We start from the raw sequence: 25,126 nt of genomic DNA, 5'->3' as shown, positions 1-25,126 counted from the left end.
TGCAAATAGGAGTATGATTTTCTCTGATTGTCCATTTATCCGCGGATGTAACAATGCTAAAATGCAGCTAGTGTTACTTTCCACCAACTTTATTTCCACAAGAAACAATTACCTATATATAAATGTATTTAATTCATACAAAAATATGAAAAAGGAAGAAACAGAGATCCGACTAGTTGAAGCTAGAAAGAATGTGAGCTCGAGGTGAGATCATTAAGTCCATGAAAAGAGTGAAGCAACAAGTAGTGTCAAGTGCATATATAGGGTCCTTATCATATGGGGCGCGTGTGTCTCCCTCTTGCCCTGCCGCAGAGGCGAGCATTCTTTGGAATCGGATACTCGTCTCTCAAGGAGGTGGACGCCGTGTAAACTCTAAGGTACGTTTGCTGCCCGAGGTATTGTCTCGCCCAGAACTCTGATCTCAAGTTCCACATCCCAACGTTGTCTAGAGCTATGTAGATTGCACTCCATGACTTAGGGTACACTTGCACCGTGCAACGGGACACTGCATCCCGGAGGTTGTACTGGTTTCGACTATTTGAGCTCCATTGCCCTCCATCCATTCTGCACACATACATCAACTTTGTGTGTTAGCATGTACATATTTTAGGGACAATTAGTAGGGTAGATAATTCCTCCATCTTGGAGTTATCAGACTTAAAATGATCTAAAATGTGTGTTCTTATCATGTTTTGTCTTATATGTCTGTCCTGTCAAAAAAAAGTTATGTAATGTGGAGATATGAAGTTTGGGGAGCTCACCCTACTACCCAGAAGGAGTAGCCCGCGAGATGGTAGCTCTGCATGATGTTCTCGTAGTTCTCGAAGACAATCTCGATGAAAGTCCTGTAGTCGGCCCCCAAGACAGATGTGTCCGTGTATATTCCCGCTCCACTAGGTGCCTCAGAGATGCTTCCCAGGCGGTACACTCCGCCAATCTTGAAGTAGTCGGCCAGCTTCATGGGCGTGTCGGGTGCCACAAAGGACACGCTATTGAGGGCGTACCTTTGCTTGCCGTTCACCTGGCCGGCCGAGCTGGCCAGTCTGATCGTCTTAACGGTCTTGATCATGCCATAGTGGTACGAGCCTTGAGGGTTCGGCCTTGGCCCACTTGCAGTCAAATTAGTCCTGAATGAGGACAAATTATAGTTAGTGACGGATGCTAGAACATAAAATTTGAATGAATTATGTGTCAATGTAAGGGTACCTCAAAGAGCGAGCCTGGTTGAGGGACCAATCAATCTGAGTGGTGGGGCCTCCGGGGAGTGGGCCGGAGGCGGGGGTGTTGGAGCTGGAGTATTTGAGGAAGGCGGTGTTGGTGAGGACCTGAGTGGTGAAGCGAGTGGATGCGACAACGTAGTAGTTCCGAGGCGGCTGATCAGCAGTGATGAGGACGGACATGCACTGGCCGAGGTGGATGTCGAGGGACGAGTAGCTGATCTGGAGTGTGTGCGTTCCTTCAATCTCGACCACCTTCATCTTGTGGCCTTGGATGCGGAAGTTGAGGGAGTTCTGAAATCCCACATTGCATATCCTAAGGCGGTACGTCTTTCCTTGGTCCACGGTGAAGACCGTGGCCCCGGGGCCGCGGCCGTTGATCAGAACACCGTGGGGGAAAGGAAGTTTCTTCCCCCTGTCCAAAAGTCTCCTCAAGATCTGCATAACATAGAAATTATTTATATAAGAGCATTCACAATGGTGCGGATGTCCCGTGCGGACACCCGACGGACTTCCCAAAAACACCTCCTGCCACGTCATAAGGATATCCCACTGCTCATAAGGACATCCCACTGCACTGCCACGTCATAGGACATTCCACTGCACAATGGCGGACATCCATAAGGACATCCCGACGGACATCCACAATAATAAAAATTCACAAATTAAACAATTTACGGAATTAAAATCTCGACACGAATCCGGAGAAAAAAAATTAAAAACCGGGACGTCCGCGCGGGACATCTGTCATGGCACCGCAATGGCGGACTTAGCCGGAAGGCCGCGGATATGCGGTTTCCGCAGCGGACGTCCTCATCCGCGCCTCTCACGTTTAATGGCGGACGTCCCGCGCGGACACCCGACACTCCGGTCGAACGTCCGCTGGGAAATTCGTCATTGTTGATGCTCTAAGTATGCCCTTCCAGTTTAATACTATGCCTGTGTCTACAAATTATCCAACAACCTTGTATTGTTGGCTCTAATTAAGAAAGTTCTAAGTTTTGATTTGGTCAAATACAGGGTATACTTAATGTCTGATATATGTACTATAATAAACCTTTATTTACTACTGGTATAACTTTACCAATACTAGTACTAACATTTATTTCCCATTTCACACGCATATCTATATATTTTGAATGTGGAAAATGACAACTCAATTATGAAATTAATTAATAAAATCTACCTTTTTGAAAACCGTTAGTCGTTTAACAGAAGTCAGAAGATTTTGTACATGGACTAGGAAGAAGTTAATTGTGTAGGCCCACTAAAACATATGGGCCATAAATGAGTGGAAATGGATCAATATGAAATAAACACCATTTGTTTTTTATTGAAATAAACATATGGGCCATAAAGATTTAAAATTTAAAGATTCCGTCACAACGGACTCAAACCCAAGACTTTTGGCCTCATAAATCACCATTCTAGTTTCTCCTTTCCGGGTGACCGACACTTTAAAAAGTAGTTTACAAAAAAATATTAAAAGATGTGAACCCACAAATGATAAAACCGTGGGGAAAAAATATTATTCCCTCCTAAAAACATCAAAAACTGAGTGTTGTTTTATATTTAATACATGTCTCATATATTGATAATGACTTATAAGCTCATGTGACAATTAGCATTTTTTTAAAAATTTCATTTGATGAGCTAGAAATTGAGGTAACAAATAAAAACTAGGAACAAAGATGATACTTACGGTGTGATTATTTTTGTACCAATCTCCAATTAAGAGGGTGAAATCATCTGCTGGTGGACCAAATGGGACTGGGATTAGAGGCCTGCTCATGATTCTGATGCCTCCAAATCCACCAGCAGCCTTTTGCATTGCCAAAGATGGGAAGTAAAAGAAACTCCCTATTTGATCCTTCATTTGTAGAATGTATGTGAAGTTCCGACCCGGCGGGATCGGGCACGTTGTCCCGATCACGCCGTCCACGAACGAGTTCCTCCTATTCTGCACTCCGTTCCTATTTCATACACACATTAAAATTTTCACTTTAACCAATTGTTTTGTAAATTAATTTTACAATGCAAGGACATATCAATTTTATGCAAAATTGATCATTGGGGCTGTGTTCAATATTTGGAGTTTTACAAGATTTATTTACTAGCATTATACACATTGATTTGAGCTGGAAATAAAATGGTTTTTCCCCTATTTGCTATCTTCGAGGGGTAACATAATTAGAGATGCAAAAATCAAGAAAAATAAAAGTGATGAAAGCGTCAAGCATAATGAATTTTCTAGCTTTGTCTATAAATAGCAACCATATAGTTCAGTAAATGACAAATCAATAACGGCATCTCACGCTGTATTACAGCTCAATAATAATATTTAATACAAAATTAAAATGTCCCTTTATTTAACTATTTACTATAATAATAATAATAATAATAATAATTATATTCTACTTTTTGATACTACTGTTTTTCTACACAAATCGAGATTAGATAATATGTTGTGAGTGCTTCACATAAAAATTACACTAATACACCAATTTTTATTATATATAAAAAGTTGTATAACTTGCTATAAATTTTTTTTGTTCTACATCAGACAAAATAGGAATGTAAAGACTTAGAGAAAAAGTGGATCTAGACAAATTTATGATGTAACAGCCATGTGCATTCATTCACTCATGCTCCACTATTTAAAATCCATGTGCCTATTTATCCCACCATTGGCCTAATTATAAATACAAACTCTAATTTAGCTAAATCACAAAATTTAATTTTGACTTAAGATGGTGCAATTATTGAAAAGACATATTAACCTTTTTAGCAGGTAAGAATTTATTGTGATAGTTACATATTCATTGAGGGATGTGAGTGTCCACCGCCCTAATGTTTAATTTCAGTCTCAGTTGCCCTTCAATTGCATTTATATAGTTATATAGTAAATGTCTAAATTAGGGGGAATTTTTATTGAACAGATAAAAGTTTAGTAGTAAGTACTACACTTTTCTAGGTTAAAATAATGTTAACAGTAGTACTCCACTATATTAGTATGAGCTATGTAGTATAGAATTAAGAAACAATATAAAAAAACTTGATATCTATACTAAAAAGGTTAGCATATATACTGATATAAGATGCTTAATGTGGAAGAAAAGTAGAGAGAGAGAGAGATTAATTTGTAGGAATGTTTTCTGTTGTTTTGAGTAAACTGTACGAAATGTTTTCTAGGCAATCATTTCATATATGATAAAAATATGATATATTGATAAATAAATTAAAAAGAATACTCAAGTTATGGATTTTTCAAAATTGGATTTATAAATCACAAGTTTCAGAATTTGCAATTATCTCGTACGTTTTATTCCACGACGATGTGGCAATCAGATTTAACCACATAGACAAAATGTGTCTATGACAGTGGCACGTAACAAACATTCGTGGATTTCATCGGAAAAACAACTTATGAAATAGTAATTGCGAAATTCTAAAACTTGATGATTTATCAGTCCAGTTGCGAAGAGTGTACATAATTCGTCTATTTTTATTTATTTATTTAGCTAAGGAAATACACATACAAAAGTAGAGTGAGGGAAAATGTGATGAATAAAGTAGGATTATTTCTTACCAATGAATCAGGAAAGGCTCATTCAAGCTGTTGAACACATTGACAATGATGTTATCATTGGTGACGGAGTAAATTTCGGGTCCCGGAAATTGGCCATTGATCAAAATTCCCTGCACCATAAATAAAAATAATTATTTCAAGAAAACACCATTTTCGAATCCCCTTTTCAAAAACTGAAAAAGGGTTGTCCACAAAATGGAGAAAACATGGCAAAAATGCAAGCTTTAATTGTACTCTTTGTGAAGAAAAAAGGAACCTGTTGAGGAACTCCGAGAGGAGAGATGGTGCCGTTGGTGACGTTCCAATGGAAGAATCGGTAGGGGCTGTCGGCGGCGGCGGCGGCCAGGCACAGAAGCAGAGCCGCTAGTCTCAGCGGCGGAGATGGCATTGTGGTGGAGAAAGAAAGAGAGAATGTTATTTGGTTTGGAGGTTTATGTTTTGTGAGTGAGTGAGGAAATGAGATGAAAGGGAAATATTTAACGTGAGCAAAGGTTTGGGTCGTTAAAGAGTAGAGTGTATGATAATGATGGAGTGCGGTACAGATTGCCTCTACACTATAAAAGAAAAAGGAAAAGTCAAATTGTTATGATTTGTAAAAATAGAGACTTGGGAAAATTGAATTGAATTAGGGGTAAGCAAGAGTCAACAAAATGAAGCATATGAGATGATTAGCGAATGTTTTTTCAAATATATTGATTGCTGTCTTCACACTGATTTACAAATATATTGGTATTAAGACCAAATAAAGATTGAAAAAGAAACCCTTAATCCATAACATTATACGTGTGCAATTAACATGTCGCGTACGCAAATTTGAGGGTTTATTATTAGTGTTGCTTCTGTTAAAATTCATCTAATTCTTATCCCACATCGACTTGATAACAATCCTAGCTCACATATATAAGTGTGGATAACCCCCCCTTATCACTGCTAGAAAAATTACTTCTCACTACACTTTTTTATCACACTTTATAAAAAGTGTCTGCATAAATATACTATCTACACACTAGCTTTTCACTGCACTTTATACTATATTGTTACTGCACTTCAACATAAAAAGTGTCATCATAGATGTACTATCTACACACTACCTCTTACTACAGGTACCCGGTGCTGCACTTGCATAAGTGCCATTATAGATGAAGTGTCAGCACAGTAATTTTCTAGTGACAATTTTAAGTGTTATTACAAGCTAATTTTCTAGTAGTGTATGAGGCCTTTTAAGGGATGAGTGACCAATTTCTAATAGCTTCTGCTGCCATGTAGTTGAGACATTTCTTTTATAAAGGAGAAAATTCCTATGGATGAGACATTTTATTACAAGAAGAAAAGAGTGTCTTGTTAGTTAAATAAAATGAGAATAAAGTACATGGAAGAGAATAAAGTATGAAAATTAAGTGTAATGTGAATAAAATAGGAAAGATAATAAAGTAGATAAAATTAAAATTAAATAAAGAGTAAAATAAGAGAAAATAATATTTCTTCCGTCCACGAAAAATAGTTCCATTTTGCAATGTTGGGATGTCCACAATAAATAGTATCATTTCTTAAAATGGAAAATTTATCTCGCATACTATTCCCACTTTTTCTCATATCTCGAATACTTTATCCACCTTTTCTCTTTATCTCTCTTACGTTATTAACTTTTTCTCTTCATCTCTCATACTTTACCGATTTCTCATTAAAACAATTAAAAAAAATATGACTCAATTACAGTAGGTCGGAAGAAGTATTTAGAGTTCAATAAAGCAAACTATTTCATATAATACTATTCTTGATTAGTAAAACAAAATAGCATAATTGTTATACCCCGCAAACACATATGTCCAAAAGCAAAAATAAAAATTGTTTTGGTAAGGAAAAAGTGAGAGAATGGGGGTGTCGGTGGTCGGTCCATGAGTACAAAATTAGGGCCATGTCTGTTTTTTCATATGGGTTTGGACGAATATTTATAGAATAATAGTAATACTTTTGTTTATAAATATCACAGTAAAGAAAAATTAATGTAATTTGTTTTTTTTATAAAAAATAGATTCAATGGGATTTGGATGATATTGAGAATTAGACTTGACCAAGAGTGTGCATGTGCATTGGTAAGTTGTCCCGTGGGTCCCACCCCCTCATTCATATTCCCTTCTCATTTATCATAACCATCTTTCATCAACTCTCTACTAAAATATATTCTACTTATTAATCTGCAAAAACTTCATACAAATGAAATGAGCAAATGGAATTAATAGTATTAAATATTTTCAAAAACTGATATATCTACATGACTCTTCGGCATGGGTATAACATGAACGACGGATGTATGTTAGTGTAAGAGCCGTGACAAGAAACACTGCAAAATATGGAATTAGCAATAAAATATTTGCTAAACAAACAAAAGTGTTCGGTAAAAATGTAGCACTAAATATTATCAACAAATGTGTCATAGCATATGAGCTTGAAATTGGGTAATTGACTAATTTTAGCTGATTACAAAGTTTTTGCGCAAAAAATTAGTAGTACATAAATAAGATTTGAGTTTTTGGGCTTTTGAATTAATAAACTCTCCCTGTGAGCCATTAGTTGTCACTAATTAAAATAAATTAAAGAGAGAATAAGCGAATTAAGAAAATATATTAAATGGATTAAATAAAATAAAATAAAAAGAGAATAATAAAATTATATATAGGATAATTTTGAGAATTTTAATAAGGGGTAGTAAATACGTGATATATATTTAAAAATTAGTGCAAAAATATAGAAGAGTGAGTGCTTGCAACTCTATCGGATCTTGCTTTTCAATAAAACTGGATAAAAAGGAACTTCACACCTCTCTTTTCTCCCTTTATATACATCCATTGTTTTTCTTTCAACTTAATTTAAAAAAAATTTAACTATAAAAAAAAAAATAATAGTAATAATCCTTTGTCCCATCTTATGATAGTTGAGTCGTATTTTCTTTTGGTCGTCTGATATTTATTCCGTTAGCACAATTTCTGATTGATAAGAAAACGAAAACAATACAAGGGAAAGGATTTGATTGGATGATGAAATTTATTAGCAAAGTGAGTGTAGATGCTCGTTGGTGGATAATGGATATATTCCTACATTTCTCAAAGTTCTAAAAGTTTTCAAAGAACTTATTGCAAAGCAATAGAAAATCCAAGATGATGGAGTGGCACTGCGTGTATTTTGCTCGCAATTGAAAAATTCTGGCTAAGAGAGGAGAGGGACCCCAACAATTGTGTGATCTAGTGTGAGATGGGAGACAAGAAATTTTCAAAGTGCCTACTGGATCAGGTTTTGAGAATATCATTGATGGTTTTGAAGACAATAAGGTCAAATGGTCTTGAGGAAATAATCGAACCAATCAACATTGACCTTCAGTTGGGCTGACCACTCGATCATTAAGCCAAGGGGTATAATCAAGGTCAGTGGCGGATCCAGGATCCGGAATCGGATGGGGCGGAATATATAGTATTAGCTTGATTTAGTGCGGACATGGCTATTCTTTTCGTTGTTCGAGGCGACGACGGAGGCAAACGGAGGGGGCAGACATGGTAATTTTACGTCCCGATAAGGGAAAAATAGCCGCCCCCTCCTGCCCCCTAGATCCGCCACTGATCAAGGTGTCTTGGTCAAGGTGGAAAAGTTCGTGCTAAAGGCTGAATTCATCGTCCTCAACATGATAGGGGACAAGGACATGCCTATCATCTTTGGTATGTCGTTTTTAGCAACTAGAGATGTGGTATTAGAGACCAAAACAGACAAAGTTAAGTTTCGAGTTGATGATGAGAAAGTTGTGATCAAGAAGGAGAAGGCCATGAAGAACCTATTGGTATTTAGATAACGACTTTAAACAAATGGGCTAATTGAGAAACAATCCAATGAGTCTTTAGTTTCTTTCATCTTTAATAAACCGAGGATTTTGTGTTCATAGTTCTTTTCCTCGATGTATATTTATGAATTGAATGATATTTATATAATCTCTGTCCCACAAGAATATGCACTCTTTTCTTTTTAGTCCATCCCACAAGAATATACACTTTCTAATTTTGGAAGATGTGTGACTCATTCACCACTAACAATACTTTAATTATTTTTTTCTTTCTACCTCTCTCCTACTTAATCAATTGTGCATTAAAAATCAACCAGTAGATTTCCTAATCTAATGATTAAAAATTGATCTTAATTTTAAATTACTAATTAGTTACGCTTGATCATGTCCCAATAAGCACTAATATAAGCATAGCTTATCAACAAATATTAAAAATGATGTGCGTGTGTATAAAAATAGTTTATAATATAAATATAAGTTTATGTTTTATCTTCGGATGCAACAAATTTCCGTTAAGAAAAAAAATGCATCAACTTAATCGTTGGACCTTATTTTATCTTTCAATAGAGAACAAAACGACAAACTTATGCTACATTTGTCGTCTTTCTAAATATATACTCCCTCCGTCCTATAGAAATAACTATATTTTTTTTTCGTCCGTTCCATACAATAGTTCATATTCATTTATGACTACATTTTTCTTCTTCTTTTTTACTTTTATCATTTATGGGTCCATCATTCACTACACAATTTCAATTAAACTAAATTCCAATTTTGGTCCCTTACGTTTGCTCTAAAATTCTTTTTTGGTCCTATACATGATCTTTTGGACCCTAACATATTGTTTTGGTACAATTTGGTCTAATACAAGGCCACAAACTTAATGTATGGGACCCGAAAAGAATTTTATGGAAAATATACGGGACCAATATTGTACTTTAATCCTAGATTATAATTAAGTTATTAAATCGATCAAACATTTTGACTGTTAATTTTAACAGAAAATGGTTATTTTGGACTAAAACAATACGTTTTGGATCAAAAGGTACCAAAACAATATGTTAGGAACCAAAAGGTTACAAACTTAATGTATGAGACCAAAAAGAATTTTAGAACAAAAGTAAGTACCAAAATTGGACTTTAGTCTTTCAATTACTTTTTCAGATTTTCTCATTCTCTCCTGCTATACTAATTATGCATTAAAATTCGTATCAATAGCAAATGATCTATTTCTATGGGACGGAGGGACCGAAGGAGTATTGTCATATCACGACATATACTAGTATATTGAGTGTAAAGCAAAATATCATCATAAGAATTTTGATAGGAAGATCTCGATGAAATACTTCATTGTAGACTATATATTGTTTCTTCCTTAAATCACTCTCTCCATCAAATACTACAAATTTTAATCAAATAATGTTGTCAAATTTGAGTACTATAAGACAACGGAAGTTTATCATCTGTAAAGTGGGCAATAAAAGAAGAAAATGGAAGCAAGTTGTGATTGATAAAGAAGACCCCAATTATCATAAACGCAATCAGCGGCCATTTCACATCATTTACTGCTTCTTTGTTATTATATAGAGCTTTTTCGAGTCAGCCTCAAACCAACGTGCACATGCTACGTGACGCCCGCATACAGTTTGCATTGGCAGCTCAAACCGCGGTGTGTTAAAATTCATAATTCTTGTCCCACATCGACTTGGTAACGATCCTAGCTCAGCTATATAAGTGTGGATAACCCTCCCCCTTATGATGCCTTTTAAGGGGTGAGTGGCCCATTTCTAATATGGTATCAGAGCGGACCCAAGTCGATGATGGATTATATCTCTTTATCTCTTCTCTTGCCTACCCACGTGATGGAAGTCCGATGTGTTATTCCGGCCCACACGTGAGGGAGTGGCTCATTTCTAATACGGTGCGCAGCCCAACTTGCACGTATCAGTCGTTGCTACTGCTCTTATATTATACCCCCTCTGTCCCATTAGAAATGAAACATTTACTTTTCGGCACGAGATTTTATATAGTATTGTTTTGTGAGTTAATGATGAAAGAATAAGTAAAAAAAATGATGTTTGCATTTCAGCAAACGTACCCAACAAGGAAAACATTTCATTTTTAATAAGGGAATACATGAGTTGACATTGGGACTTCCAAGTGTTTCTATAAAATCGGGTTTGCACCTTTTAGGTTCCCAAATTAGGACAAAATCACATTTCTGAGATCTGGATAATGAAAAATCACATATGAAATGCATGCAACTACCATTTATCCTTCTAGACCATGAAGGTAGTGAAAAAGACTCATACAACCTTCATAGCATCAGGGGTTAAATGGTAACAAAGACACTTCATATGTGATTTTTCCTCGTCCAGATCCTCGAAACTCTATTTTATTGGGAGTAATTATGAAGATCGAACTAAATTTATATACATAGTCCAAATTCAATTCAACAATATATCATCAATTTATATGCATATCCACCTCAATTTCAAGTTACTCAAACCTCCATTACACAAACTTACCATCAAATCCAACAAAAAAAAGAAGGCAATAAAGATATGTAATCTCAGTTCAAAATCCTCATTGAAACTACATTTCCCACAAGGATAATAAGGAATGAGAGCATCATTCGTCTCCGAGGAGGATGCGCAGCCTAGCTTCAAGAGCTCCTGTGGGCTCAGCAGCAGCAGCAGCATGCAGGCTCTCCTTAATGCGATTCATGCGAGCAGTGATGCTCTCCTGCTCTTCTCTGAGGGCAACAGCATCCTCTGTGAGCACGTAAATGCGGTACTTCTGGCCCATAGATCGAAAGCTTGTCAGTAGGACTCCGGTCATAATAGCCAACTTCATGAAGTTTGACTTGTGTTTCTTAGCAGTTGCGATGAGGCCAGCATACTTGAGGCGACCACCAGGGGTTTGAACGCTACTCTCGACAGGCGGTGGTGTGGGGTTTTTCGTTTTCTGTCCCCAAACAAACAATTCAACAGCTCACAAACCTTAATGAGTAGAGTTCTAAACACATACGGGGCGGGTTGCATTGCATATTCACCAGCCCTGCAGGGGCCACGGGCTAAACCAACGCAAAACTTTTAACTTTTATTTTACTTTTCATAAGTCAAATCATAAGAATAAAAGAGTGAAAACAAAAATAGTTAAAATAAGATGGCAAAAGTAAATCTATCCAGACATAAAAAGGTATAAAAGTATCCACACTTATTCACAACTAGAAAATTCTCTGTTGTCACATAAAAGTTTTTGCCTAATTCACAACTGTGAGTAATCTTAGTTGCTATGTTTTAGCTATAATTCACAATTCCAACTGCTCTCAATAGTGAATTAATATTAATTTTTACGAGAATCCACAACTAAGAAAACTCCTCATTTTGAGTTGATTGTGTTTAACACTTTTACTTGAGGAATCCCCCAGACGTGGACTGGACATTTGACTATCACTTATACAACTTAGCTAATGATCATTTGTGAATGCTGATAACATAACTTGAAAATTTTCGAAACAAATTAGTCTCCTTGTAGCTAACAAACATGTGTAAATTTGGGGTTGTGATGCCAACTAATAGTCTTTGTAATTAAGACACTAATCTATCTTGCAATGGTATGATTGAAAATGACCTCAAATATATGTTCTTATCATGTTTTGTTTATTCATATTCCCTACCAACGGCCCCTAAAAAAATCTTAATCTTTTAAGTGTCATGGGTCCTGATAAAATGCAAACTACATCATTTCAACAAACTCCAAACTATTGGACCTTTAGATTTTAAGATTTGATGTCAACCGATGACAAATAAATTAACGTCAACTGAAAATGTCAATATAATGTCAATCGGTCGACAATGCTGACGTTGTGTTGACGTTATTTACCATATGTGGACATCAAATCTTGAAATCTAACGGTCCAGATCATAGTTTCGAGTTTGTACAATATATAGGTTTGCATTTGATTACATCCTTAAGTGTCGCTACATTAGAAAGATAATACTGAAATAAAATATGAAGTAAGCCCAAAATAGACTTTATCTAGGATTATTAGTCACAGGTAGGGTGAGATGGATAATCACGAGACCCCAGTGTAATCTTAGCACTATGGAGACGTGGCAAGAGATACATTTGTCATGGCCCAAGTTCTGAGAGAAACGGCAACCGAACAAGAGATAAGAATAAACATAGCTCGCAATAGGGTCATTAATATATTAGGGCTGGGTTTAGGCACACACAAATCTACGTCGAATTCAGTTTTCCTTCAAGGAAATCTTCATCTAATCCAATGCTCGTTTCTGTGTTTCATTTATTCTCAAGCCTCCTCACTCTTGATTTCCTTAGCCTCTTTTCAATCAACATAGGAAATGCGAAATGACGAATTCAAATCTGCGAAATTGTTCTGCTAAACAATCTCAATTTACTAATTCTCAGACCACATGTGTAATCAATCTCTAGAAATATAACCGATAATCGCAATTGATAACAAAAAAACCCTACTACTTAAAAAAAAAGTAATTGGAGAAAAAAGGGCGCCTGATTAGAGTTAAACTAACCTTGGGGCGACATCTGGTGGCAGATTGAGAGTAACACTGGGAGAATTTGTTGGAGTTGCGAAGTTTGGCGAGAAGAAAACTCATTGCCCAATCTATCCCGTCAATAGAGTTAGCTAAGTGGATTCGGCTAGCCAGCCCTATTAAGATTGCGGGTTTTTCGTCCGGATTTGAGTATTTAATTAATATGAATTATCCATTTTTGTTTGATCTCATTTAATATTGTTTATTATAATTTATATATTTAATTTGATTCAAATATATTAAATAATTTTATTAAAAATTTTAATTTCATAAAATTTATAAAAATAAAAATTCGATTTGCTCATAATTTTGAACAATTTAATAACAAATCAAGCTTTCATTTTTATGAATTTTGTGAAATTAAAACTTTCAATAATATTTTTAATATATTAAAATCAAACTATATATATAATCTGAAATGAATTCCTTAGTCATGCCATACCAAAGTGGCAATGTGATGTGGTATGTCTTACTAATAAAATTTTTACACGTGGAAACATATAAAGTCTCTCTTTCAACTATATTCCAACTAGATGCATAAATTATGGAAATATATTTAATATTTCTATAAAAAAATGTATTATTGATGAAAATATTTTTGGTTTGTATATAAACATAGGTTTATATTAATATGTCAACTCTTATTAAAATGACAACGTGACAACAACTTAGCATGCAATATTATAAACATTATTCTGCAACATATATTATAACGATATACTGCAATATTTTGAACGCTACAATGCAAAGCATCTATACTACAAGACTAAACATGGCATGACTAGGGAATTTTTTTTTTATCATTTTTTAAGACTAAAAGCTACTCACCCGTCACAATAAATATGGAACATTTAATTTTCGATACGAGATTTTATGTAATGTTGTTTGTAAGTTAATGAAAATAGAGTAAGTAATAGAGATGAAAAATTAGAGATGATGTAGTTTCCATTTAAGAAAACGTTCATTTTTATCAAGACAATTCAAAAAGGGAAAACGTTTCGTTTTAATAGAATAACTTAAAAAGGAAAATGTTTCATTTTTAATGTGGCTGAGGAAATAGTAATTAAAATTATGTTTAATATTTATCAATTGTAAAAATTATACGCTTCTGATAAATACTTACTCTTTCGCCTCAGAAAGTATATTTGTTAATAATGAGCTTAATTATATCTATTAATGATTAATTACATTAATTTGCCATAATAGAAGAAAATGGGACAATCTATATGAAACAATCTATAAAAATACTCCCTACATCCCCAAAGAATATGTACTTCGGGGTCGGCACGGATTTTAATGTAAAATTGGTAGAGTAAGAGAGATGTGATGAGAAAAAGTAAATAAAGTATTATTATTGGAGAATGAGTCCCACTTCATTAGTGAGAAAAAACTTTTCAAAATTAAAAAGAGCATATTCTTGTGGGACGGACAAAAAAAGAAAGAGTGCATATTTTTGAGGGAATGAGGGAGTAGTTTTTTTTTCGATACCGGCTCCGTTCATAATCGTTCATGCTGTTTTTCCATTTGGGATCATCCATAAAAATTAATCGTTTCATATTTTTGATGAATTTGTCTTTGTAATGAGTTGAGTTCTTTATTAACAACACTACTAATCATTAATTTTTATATACTTTTTCCATAGTTGATCAATTTTACATTAAAAAATACATAAGCTTTTAGTTTTATTTTAAAATTTAGTTCTAGAAATTTATTTTTCAATGACCAATGACTGAGCCAATCTCGTATTCAAATTTGGACAAAAGATAAATAAATTTGGTGACAATCATTTTTAAGCTGCTATTTCTTCATTGGTTTGGATGACCAAAAGACAGTATCAATACTATTGAATAATTAGATTCACGTGACAAATTCAAAACCATAAGACGGTAGTCATTTTGGCAGTGAGAAATTAAATGGTGAAAACTCAAATTTTGGACCACAAAATGAAAGTCAATGGTGGTAGTCAGTATCTAGCAAGCCTCAATCCTGGTTGTAAATTCGCAGTGATAAGTATGAATCCAGACAGAGTAATTATCCTCCACCAATATTAAATATACAATGAATAATCGAAAATCAGTTGAAGCTTTGAGATTAATGGCTAACAACAACACCTCCACTGCGGGCAAAGCCATTACATGCCGAGGTAAATTACTTAGCATTGATTTCATCGTGTGAGACTGTTTGTAATAAGTGGTTTGCAGCGGCGGTGGCGAGAGCAGCTGGGGCGCCGCTCGTTATCGAGGAGGTGGTTGTGGATCCTCCTAAATCCGGCGAACTTCGCATCAAAATCATTTGCACTTCTCTTTGTCATAGCGATCTTACTTTCTTCAACTTGGTCGTATGTTTTCTCCTTCACCCTTCTATTTTCATTTCTAATACCAATTGGCGTGATCATTAATCAACTCGTCTATCTTATCTTAACTTTTATCTTAACTTGCATAGTGGTTTCAGTTCTCTCTTTACGTCCACTTGAGATATTGTTTTTTCCGATCGGGTTGGACCAACCCTCTATTGAACTGGCTCACATATAAAGCAGTTAAATTTATATGAAACTTATATTACTATCTACACCGATGTGAGATATTGTTATAGTTATTTTTGTTTTATTTGACGATAGGTGCCTCCCGCTTGTTTTCCGAGAATCCTGGGACATGAAGCAGTTGGGTAATTCATTTTCTATTTACAAATGAATTTGAGATAGTGGAATTGTTTGGTTAAAATTTTGTGGAATGTGTGCCTGAAGCATGGTGGAGAGCGTGGGCGATGGCGTTATTGAGGTTGTCGAAGGAGATATGGTTATCCCCGTATTTATGTCAGATTGTGGCGAGTGTAGAGATTGCAAATCGAAGAAGAGCAACCTGTGTACCGAATTCCCATTTAGAGTCGATCCCTGGATGCACGATGGAACGAGCAGATTCAGAGACCTCAACGGACAGACTATACACCATTTCATGTTCGTGTCTAGCTTCACAGAGTACACAGTTGTTCATCGTGCTAACGTGATCAAACTCAACCCAGCAATCCCTCCTAGCAGGGCTTGCCTCCTTGCTTGTGGAGTCTCCACAGGTATGCTACATACTTCTAGCTTGATTGGGCATAGAATTTGACCCAACATGTGACTTTTTCCAGGCGTGGGAGCAGCGTGGAGGTCTGCAAGTGTCGAACGAGGATCTACAGTTGCCATCTTCGGTTTGGGGTCAATTGGATTGGCAGTAAGAGTCTCGTTTCACTTTTGTTTTCATGTAAATATGTATGTGGGGGTTCGGCCATTCACACCTGAACTCCACATTAGTATGCTATTAAGTCCTTCTTGGACCCTAAACAATTAATAATTCCCCGATGTGGGATGGTCTGAACCCCAACAATGTACATAAGCTCGTGTTTGTACGAAGGTTGCAGAAGGGGCAAGATTGTGTGGTGCTGCTAGAATCATTGGCATTGATGTGAACCCTAACAAGTTTGCACTAAGTAAGTACAATTTGGAATTGGTTCTAATTAACTACCAATATTGAACAACATCTGGTGTAATCTAAATGTCAAAAATGTAGGTAAAAAATTTGGAGTAACTGATTTCATTGATTCTACCAGCTGCACTGAAAAATCTGTAAGCCAGGTATAAATATACATCATGCATGAACACAACAATGAATAAATCTTCAATCTCAATGAGCTTCTGAGCAGAGTATCGCTCTGTTTCAGATGGTAAATGAGTTGACTGATGGAGGGGCAGATTACTGCTTCGAATGCGTTGGAAGGGCATCCTTAGTCGAGGAGGCATATGCCTGCTGTCGAAAGGTTTGTCCTCCGATCTTCACCCATGAAAAAATAGATTTATACCGATTAACGTTATGCAATGTACAGGGGTGGGGTAAGACGATCGTGGTGGGGGTGGATAGACCCGGCTCGCTACTGAAATTCGCATCCACGGAAGTCCTTCATAGTGGAAAGATTATCTTGGGATCTTTGTTCGGAGGCCTCAAGCCAAAGTTGGACATACCGATCCTCGTTAACAAGTACATGGACAAGGTATGTTATATCGTGTTGCTATTGTAGTCGTGTTCGTTATTGAGTGATTCGTGTTCGTGTTGGTGCAGGAATTAGAGCTGGATAAGTTTGTGACGCATGAGGTGGGGTTTGAAGAGATCAACAAAGCTTTCGATTTGCTGCATCAAGGAAAGAGCCTCAGATGTGTGATTTGGATGGATAGATGAATTTATTTTATGTGTTTTTGTTGTTGTTTGGAGAATAATAGGAATAATAAAACAAGAGTAATATGTTAGCAAGCAAACCTTTTTATCCAATTTTAAATATTTTCAACAAAGTTGGGAATTACTCGTTGATATGCTAGTAAAAAAAAGCTCAACTTATTCATACAAGGATTATTATGAATTTATGCAACTCATGTTAAATTATATGCTATGCCGGTGTGAATTGAATGATGCAATACAAGTGTTACCTTGAAATGCTCTTAAACCATATGAGTTGTGGGCAATAGGGTGCAGCCTTGAGTGCATGTCCACAAGCACGGGCCATGATTGCAGCCACCAGTTTCTCTGAAATTTGAGGAAACAACAGAGATCGTTGGGAAAGAAAAAAATATATTTGGTGGGAAGAGAGAAATTGTGGTTTAATGTGGAACCATAAATCTAGTGTATTTGTTTGCATCGTCCGATATTGACAATTTTCAACAGAGCACGATAACTGAAGACGATATGGAAAGAGTGTAGAATCTAAGATCCAATGCAAAATTCGAAAAGGGAACCAAATGAATTTAAAATTAAGCCCAAATGCTAAAAAAAAATTCGTCTTTGCATCAGTATACGACTACTAAAATTCTTTAAATCTTTATCTCCAATAATATAAGATAGTTGAATTGTAGTATTCATTTTAGACGGTAGCGGATCCAGAAATTTTAAATTGGAGGTGTGATAAATAATTACACCGACTTAGAGATTTAAAATCCAACTGATTTTTTTATATCTTAATAATTACACCAACTAAAATTCTTTAATTCTTTATCTCCACTAATATAAGAACAAGTGTAAAATGTAAGATAGTTGAACGGTATTCATTTTAGGCAGTGGCAGGTCAAGAAATTTTAAATTGGAGGTGTGATAAATAATTACACTGACTTCGAGATTTAAAATCCAATTAATTTTTTTTATATCTTAATAATTACACCAACTTGGATATTTAAAATCGAATCAATTTTTTTTTCTGTTATTTTAGTTTTTTTAGTAAGTATCTACATTGTATATAAAAAAATGGATTATTTATATACAACCACTTATTGAATAGAAAACAAACGAGACAGTAAATAATAAATTACTATATTTAATCATACATAAGGTAGAAACCGTAAATAAGTAAATAATTACATTTAATAAACAAATGAAAACATAACAAAAGTAAAACAATTTACAAATAAAAACTAAAATTCATGACAAAATAGCTGAAAACTCGCCTGACACTATCCTCATCAATGACCCTCACTCAACCCAATCATGACCTTACTTGAACAGGATCTGTTCTATAGGCTCGTACCTCTGTATCCTTGATTTCTAAGGAGACAGGAAACCACGTCTGGTGGATGAACTGTGGCTCGTTGTGCAATAGATTATCGTTCTTGGCTAGACTCTGGTCCAGTCGGGATGGTCGGCCTGTCTGACAGACCCTCACTCAACCCAATCCCAATCAATTTTTTAATAAAATACTCATTTTTCTTTCATCCACATATACAATCCCCAACTTATTAAAATTTTTACTTCTATCAATGACCCCAACTCAACCCCAATACATATAATTTTTTTCATATACTTTTAATCGGTATAAATTTTATAATTTTATTCAAATATATTAAAAAACTCATTTTAATTTTATAATTAAAATTTATAATAAAAATTATTATAATTTCATATATAATTGAAGTTCAACATAATAATAATAATACACAAATAAAAGAAATACGATACAATAATAAAAAAATAAATAAACCAAACTACAAACTAAAGTTAAAAATAAGAAAAATAATTAAAAAAAGATAAACGTTACACATTCAACTATTTGCCAAATTTTTCCCAAATGTGCTCAATCAAATCATCTCGAAGGGCAGTATGAGCTTCTCTATTGTGGAGTTGATCTCAATTTGTTATATAAGAAAACAAACTCCCGATCTGTTGAGTAGAGTAGCAAAAAGCTTCAGCATTTCCTTCTTGTACTCTTGTAGGTGTATCTTCAAAAAACTCAGTAGGTTCATAATAATTTTGATATGTATCACGTTCATCTTCTACTATCATATTATGCATGATGATACAAGCAATCATAATTTTTCCCATCAACATCTTGTCCCAAACAAGGCATGGCCTTCGCAAAAATGCGAAGCGCGCTTATAGGACTCCAAATACTCGCTCAACATCTTTTTTGATAGACCCTTGGAATTGAGCAAACAACTTATGCTTTCGAGTTTGTGGAGCCCAAGCAGGGTAAATGCCATCAGTAAGATAATATACAATATTATATTGATGACCATTTACTATGTAATTAACATATGGTGTTCGGCCTTCTAAGACATCATAAAAAACAAGAGATGCATGGAGTACATTAATATCATTGCACGAACCTGGAGTTCCAAAGAATGCATGTCATATCCATAAGTCGTATGATGCAACAACTTTCAAAATGATCGTTGGTTTTCCAATTCTCCCTGTATATTGTCCAGCCTATGAGTTAGGACAATTCTTCCATTCCCAATGCATGCAGTCTATACTCCCAATCATGCCTCGAAAACCACGTTGATTTGCTACATATATAAGTCTAGCCATATTCTGGTCAGTAGGTCTTCTAAGATATGTGGCACCAAAACATGAAATAACACCTTCAACAAAATGTATTAGAGAATCTCTCGTCACCGTTGAACTCATCTGCAAATATTCATCAACGACATCAGATGATGTCCCATATGCCAATATTTCTGTAATGATGACAAACTTTGTCTCCCTGTAGTATCGTGTCTCTCTCAAAAATACTCATCATTAGCATTAACAGCTTCTACTATCCGAAGGAATACGGATTTGTGCATGCCAAAACTGGCGTCGGAAGACCTCTAGTCCGTATGTTGGGTTGGGACCAAAGTAGTCATTGATCAAACGCTCAACACCAATCTCACGTTGCATTTACCTTTTTCTCACTCTAGAAGCTTGAGCCCCTACAGTTAGATTGGGATTGGTGGATAGCATGTTCTCAACAATTATATAGAATTGATGATTTTGTGAGAAACTCGTTCCTCCCATTGATTAAGTGCTATGGTATTTGAATCATCAGAACTTGAATCCGATGAAAGTGATGGGGTTCACTGGAAGACATTGTTTTGAAGGTGGAATGTGTAGTTGGTGTTATCTTCAAAAAATTTCCGCAAGCTATTTATAAACTAAATATATTTTCTTGTGACACTAAACCAAGACATGTGAGACACACTTGCAGTAAAGCATGTGACATATCAATAATTTTTGTATAAATAAGTATATACTCTTACTTGCATGCGATAGGCCGCCAGTTGGAAAACCACTTCCATAACTTCTCGACGACTAGGTCACTTTGATCTTTGAGGACGACTACTTTGATCTTGGAAAATTCCTTTGCCCCGATCACCACGTCCACCATGAGAAGAAGACATATTGCAAAGTGAAAGTAGTATAGAATATGGAGTATTGAATGGTAAGTAAATAACACCTTAAGTCAATTACGAGCACAACAAGAAGATAACACTTGCACTTATTTCCTTTCTGGGCGTCCCAAGTTATTTGCACTCTTTCCATTTTTAGTAAAAATTATCACCTACAGCCGCAATTGTTGACTTTGCTATACACTCATTCCTTAATCTCCGTGCCGAAAAGCAAACGTGTGAGTAGCACGGGACGGAGGGAGTAGTAAACAACTTGAGCAAATTAGAGAGAATGAGAATAGAGAAATTGAGATTGAGAAGAGAAATTCTTGTTAACACAAGAATGGCATAAGTAAAAATTATTGGGGAAGTGGAGTATTTATAGGAGAAATATTGGAAGAAATACACAAAAAAATCAAATTTCAAATTTCGGCCGGTTTACTGCCTGAACCGGCGGTTCAGTTCACGGTTTCTAACCAAAACTGTCGGTTTCTGGGGAAAACCGGCGGTTTCTGAGCGGTTTTGCAAGCCTACGCCTGCCACTTGAAAAACTGCCTGAACCGGCCAAAAATCGGCAGTTTCTGACGGAAACCGCAGGTTTTCTGCACCCTAAACCTGAAAGTCTGAAAAGCTTATGCCTATACGCCGGAATCTTATAAATGACCGTTGAACCACTGGTTCCGGTTTCTGAAAATCACGAACCTGAACCGGATCGTGTAAACCGCCAACTCGTCTCAAAGTTTGAACCGTCGGTCCCGATCCCGGTTCCGATTTGTGAATCGGCGGTTAACCGCCGGTTCGATCCGGTTTGTGCATGCCTAATATACAGTATTGCCAAAAATTCGGTATATATATTGTATTTAAAAAATATATAAAAATAGTTAAAATGTGAAAATCCCTTACCCTACTTTCACATTTTAGTTCCGCCGCCCCCATCCCCAAACATACTCACACAGAGATGCAAACCAAATGCATTGTATGGATTTTATTGTTGAAGTTTTGTTGATTTAAATTTTTTGAATAAGATTTGATTGTTGTGTAGTTTTAATGTTTTGAACATTATTTAAATAGATGAAATTTTATTTTAAATATTTGGCTATAAAATAGGATTTTTTTTATGAAACACAGTATAACGGTATGTCATACCTTATTTTGGTATACCATACTCGGTATGCTATACCTTATTTCGACATACCATAAGAGTACGGTATAGCGAAATAAGGTATGGTATATGCATGACATTTTCTCATACTGCAATTTACAGTACAATATGCATTATGACATTCTAGGTGCGATACATTATAATGCGCCACCCCTAATATTGAACGAAGTGATCCCCTAATATTGAACGAAGTGTTCCCCCGCAGCTTTAATTAAGGCGCATACTCATTTTATTTGGTGATTTATTTTTTATTAAGAGCAATTCATGTTTTTGTTGGATAATTTTAATTAACCCAACAACATAGAAGCAAAATTAAATAGTACTCCACTAATAAACTTTCTTTACACCTTTCACGATGTTGATGTCCGACTAATAGTTAGTACATTCTAATTAATTAATCATCGTTTGTTATGAAATAGAGATACAAAAAAATTAAACATGCATTTGATGTCTAATTAATATTTGATTATTCACTACAAATAAAGAATAGTCGGTGTTGGTTGTCGGTAAATAATGGGTATTATGGACTAGATAATCGCCGTTACATGAGAATTATTTGAAGAAATTATCATGCATGAATGTGACCGTACCCGTACATGTACATTGCAATGATCTTCCACAAAGAGATTCTTTCTCACATGATATAATTAAAAATATGATGCTTACTATATGACTAAATCTAAGAAGATCTTTTCACCTCACACACCTATGATTTATTAGAAACCAGAGTAAAGACCAAAATTGGTCCTGAACATATAGCCATTTTACGATTTTGGTCCTAAACATTATCTTTTGGATTTTTTGGTCCTGCACATATGGACATTTGATCATTTTGGTCCTCCGTCAATATTTCCGTTAAAAACTAACGGTCAACATTATCTTTTGGATTTTTTGGTCCTGCAAATATGGACATTTGATCATTTTGGTCCTGCACATATGGAATTTTGATCATTTTGGTCCTCCGTCAACATTTTCGTTAAAAACTAACGGTCAACGGCCGATTTTTGACTAAGACCATGTTTATCAGCAACCCCCCAACCCAACCCAACCATCCACTTTTTCAATATTTAATTCATTTCTATCTCCTCCACATCATCTTCCACATCATTAATATTCACCCAACCCAACCACACATATTTTCATGGTTTATCAATGACCACCCAACCACACTATTATATATTTATTTTTATATTATTTTTTAATACTATTATTATTACATGAAATACTTATTATTGTAAATTTATCGAAAAACGTAATAAAAGATAAACTAAAAATTATAAAAACAAATAAATAAAAAACATAAATTACAATCATGGAAATACGAAATTGAAAATACATCATTGGTGCTCATACATAAGATGAAAACTAGACATTCAATTGCAATTGCCGAAATTTGCCCATATATGCTCTACCAAATCGTTTAGCAGAGCTTTGTGAGCTTCTCTGTTTTGAAGCTGGGCTTTATTTTTCATGTAAGACGCTAGACTCGCAATCCTATTCGTAGAATATATGAAATCATTATTCCCATCTCCATCTTCATTCTCACGACTACTTTGTCCAAGTCGATCTTGAATAAATTCTGCTGGATCACAATAGTTAGAATACGTGCTTCTTTCGTCTTCCACTATCATATTGTGCAAGATTATGCAAGCAATCATTATTTTCCCCATAATATCACGATCCCAAATAAGACATGGACATTTGATAAAAGCAAAACGAGCTTGCAAGACACCAAAAGCTCGCCCAACATCTTTTCGCGCGGACTCTTGATGTTGAGCAAACAACTTGTGCTTCATCGTTTGTGGACCTGGGATAGATTTGACAAATGCTGCCCATTGAGGATATATGCCATCAGTGAGATAATATCCCATATTTTTTTCGTGACCATTTACTATGTAATTGACCTTCGGTGCTCGACCTTCCAAAATATCATCAAAAACAGGAGATTGATCAAGCACGTTAATATCATTTCTCGAACCTGGAGTTCCAAAAAAGGCATGCCATATCCACAGGTCTTGAGATGCTACTGCTTCCAAGATGATTGTCGGACTCCCGCTTCTTCCGGCATATTGTCCAGCCCATGAAGTGGGACAATTCTTCCATTCTCAATGCATGCAGTCAATACTACCCAACATGCCTGGAAACCCACGTTGTTCTCCAATATGCAGAAGTCTTGCCAAGTCTTCTTCGTTGGGCTTTCGCAAGTACTCATCGCCGAAGTTAGAAATTACACCTTCAACGAACTTGATGAGAGATTTGCGAATGAGTTGTGCGCTCATTCTCAAATATTCATCGTGCAAGTCGGCTGCTGCCCCGTAGGCCAACATCCTCATCGCTGCTGTACATTTCTGAATTGCAGACATACCAAGTCGACCAGTAGCATCACGCTTTTGCACAAAAAAATTGTCGGTGTCGATGAGCTTATTCATTATTTTTTCGAACAAAGGTTTTCGCATGCGATACCTTGTTCGAAAAAAATCTGGAGGATAGATTGGATCTTCAGCAAAGTACTGCTCGAAAATAGTATCATGACCCTCTTCGCGTTTCCTTTCAATGTATCTCCTTTTAGCTCTAGCCGTCTGGGTTGCAGGTGGTGAAGGCAAGGTTGTTGGCCAAATAGCAATATCCTCGATTAGTTGATCTAATTGCTGATTTTGTTCAACAATTTTTTCTTCCCATTCATTGTCTTCAAGCAGATCGAAAGCTTCAAAATTAAAACTTGATGACATTTTTAGGGAGAATTGGATCAATAATTGTGAGAAGATTTGTGTGTAATTTTATTGAAGCATATACGTAAATATATAGAAGGAATTTGTTGAGTATAGGATTCCACTACTACCATTTGTCAGCACATGGCATAACTTTCTTCATAGGATTCCACTACACCCATTTGTGAGCACATGGCATAACTTTCTTCATAGGATTCCACTACTACCATTTGTCATGTAGTCATACTTTAATTTTCGTGATCACATGGGATGTCATTGGATTCCACCACCAACACTTGTGATATAAATGAGTTGTCAGGTAGTCATACTTTGGTTTTCGTGATCACATGGGTTGTCATTATACTCCACCACCACTTGTGATAT

General features: G+C 35.6%; 3 protein-coding genes and 2 pseudogenes across 4 annotated transcripts; 2 read left to right on the top strand and 3 right to left on the bottom strand.

Annotated features, from left to right (window-relative positions):
* Positions 1 to 62: 62 nt before the first annotated feature.
* LOC121782776 (L-ascorbate oxidase homolog) lies at positions 63 to 5,296 on the bottom strand. The gene is made up of 6 exons (XM_042180723.1): positions 5,063 to 5,296; positions 4,807 to 4,916; positions 2,920 to 3,190; positions 1,207 to 1,655; positions 762 to 1,127; positions 63 to 564 (listed from the first exon to the last, which is right to left on the bottom strand). The coding sequence occupies exons 1-6, from the start codon at positions 5,192 to 5,194 to the stop codon at positions 273 to 275; spliced, it is 1,620 nt and encodes a 539-aa protein (XP_042036657.1). The 5' UTR covers positions 5,195 to 5,296; the 3' UTR covers positions 63 to 272.
* Positions 5,297 to 11,078: 5,782 nt separating this feature from the next.
* Positions 11,079 to 13,346, bottom strand: LOC121783035. The gene is made up of 2 exons (XM_042181072.1): positions 13,192 to 13,346; positions 11,079 to 11,599 (listed from the first exon to the last, which is right to left on the bottom strand). The coding sequence occupies exons 1-2, from the start codon at positions 13,273 to 13,275 to the stop codon at positions 11,264 to 11,266; spliced, it is 420 nt and encodes a 139-aa protein (XP_042037006.1). The 5' UTR covers positions 13,276 to 13,346; the 3' UTR covers positions 11,079 to 11,263.
* Positions 13,347 to 15,137: 1,791 nt separating this feature from the next.
* On the top strand, positions 15,138 to 17,552 carry LOC121780543 (alcohol dehydrogenase-like 7). Of its 2 annotated transcripts, none has more exons than XM_042178128.1 (10): positions 15,138 to 15,355; positions 15,432 to 15,550; positions 15,830 to 15,876; positions 15,956 to 16,278; positions 16,342 to 16,424; positions 16,605 to 16,680; positions 16,761 to 16,825; positions 16,912 to 17,007; positions 17,074 to 17,238; positions 17,307 to 17,552. In XM_042178128.1, exons 1-10 carry the CDS (start codon positions 15,271 to 15,273, stop codon positions 17,421 to 17,423), a joined length of 1,176 nt encoding a protein of 391 aa, XP_042034062.1. In that variant the 5' UTR covers positions 15,138 to 15,270; the 3' UTR covers positions 17,424 to 17,552. The 2 variants fall into 2 exon arrangements, with proteins under 2 accessions (XP_042034062.1, XP_042034061.1); XM_042178127.1 differs by having other exon boundaries at positions 15,141 to 15,355; positions 15,414 to 15,550.
* Positions 17,553 to 18,716: 1,164 nt separating this feature from the next.
* Positions 18,717 to 18,886, top strand: LOC121783135 (annotated as a pseudogene).
* Positions 18,887 to 23,290: 4,404 nt separating this feature from the next.
* Positions 23,291 to 24,780, bottom strand: LOC121781886 (annotated as a pseudogene).
* Between the last annotated feature and the right edge of the window lie 346 nt (positions 24,781 to 25,126).

The sequence above is a fragment of the Salvia splendens genome, chromosome 20 (assembly GCF_004379255.2).
Source record: "Salvia splendens isolate huo1 chromosome 20, SspV2, whole genome shotgun sequence".
In the NCBI taxonomy this organism is placed as follows: domain Eukaryota; kingdom Viridiplantae; phylum Streptophyta; class Magnoliopsida; order Lamiales; family Lamiaceae; genus Salvia; species Salvia splendens.
This window is presented reverse-complemented; position numbering and strand designations above follow the sequence as displayed.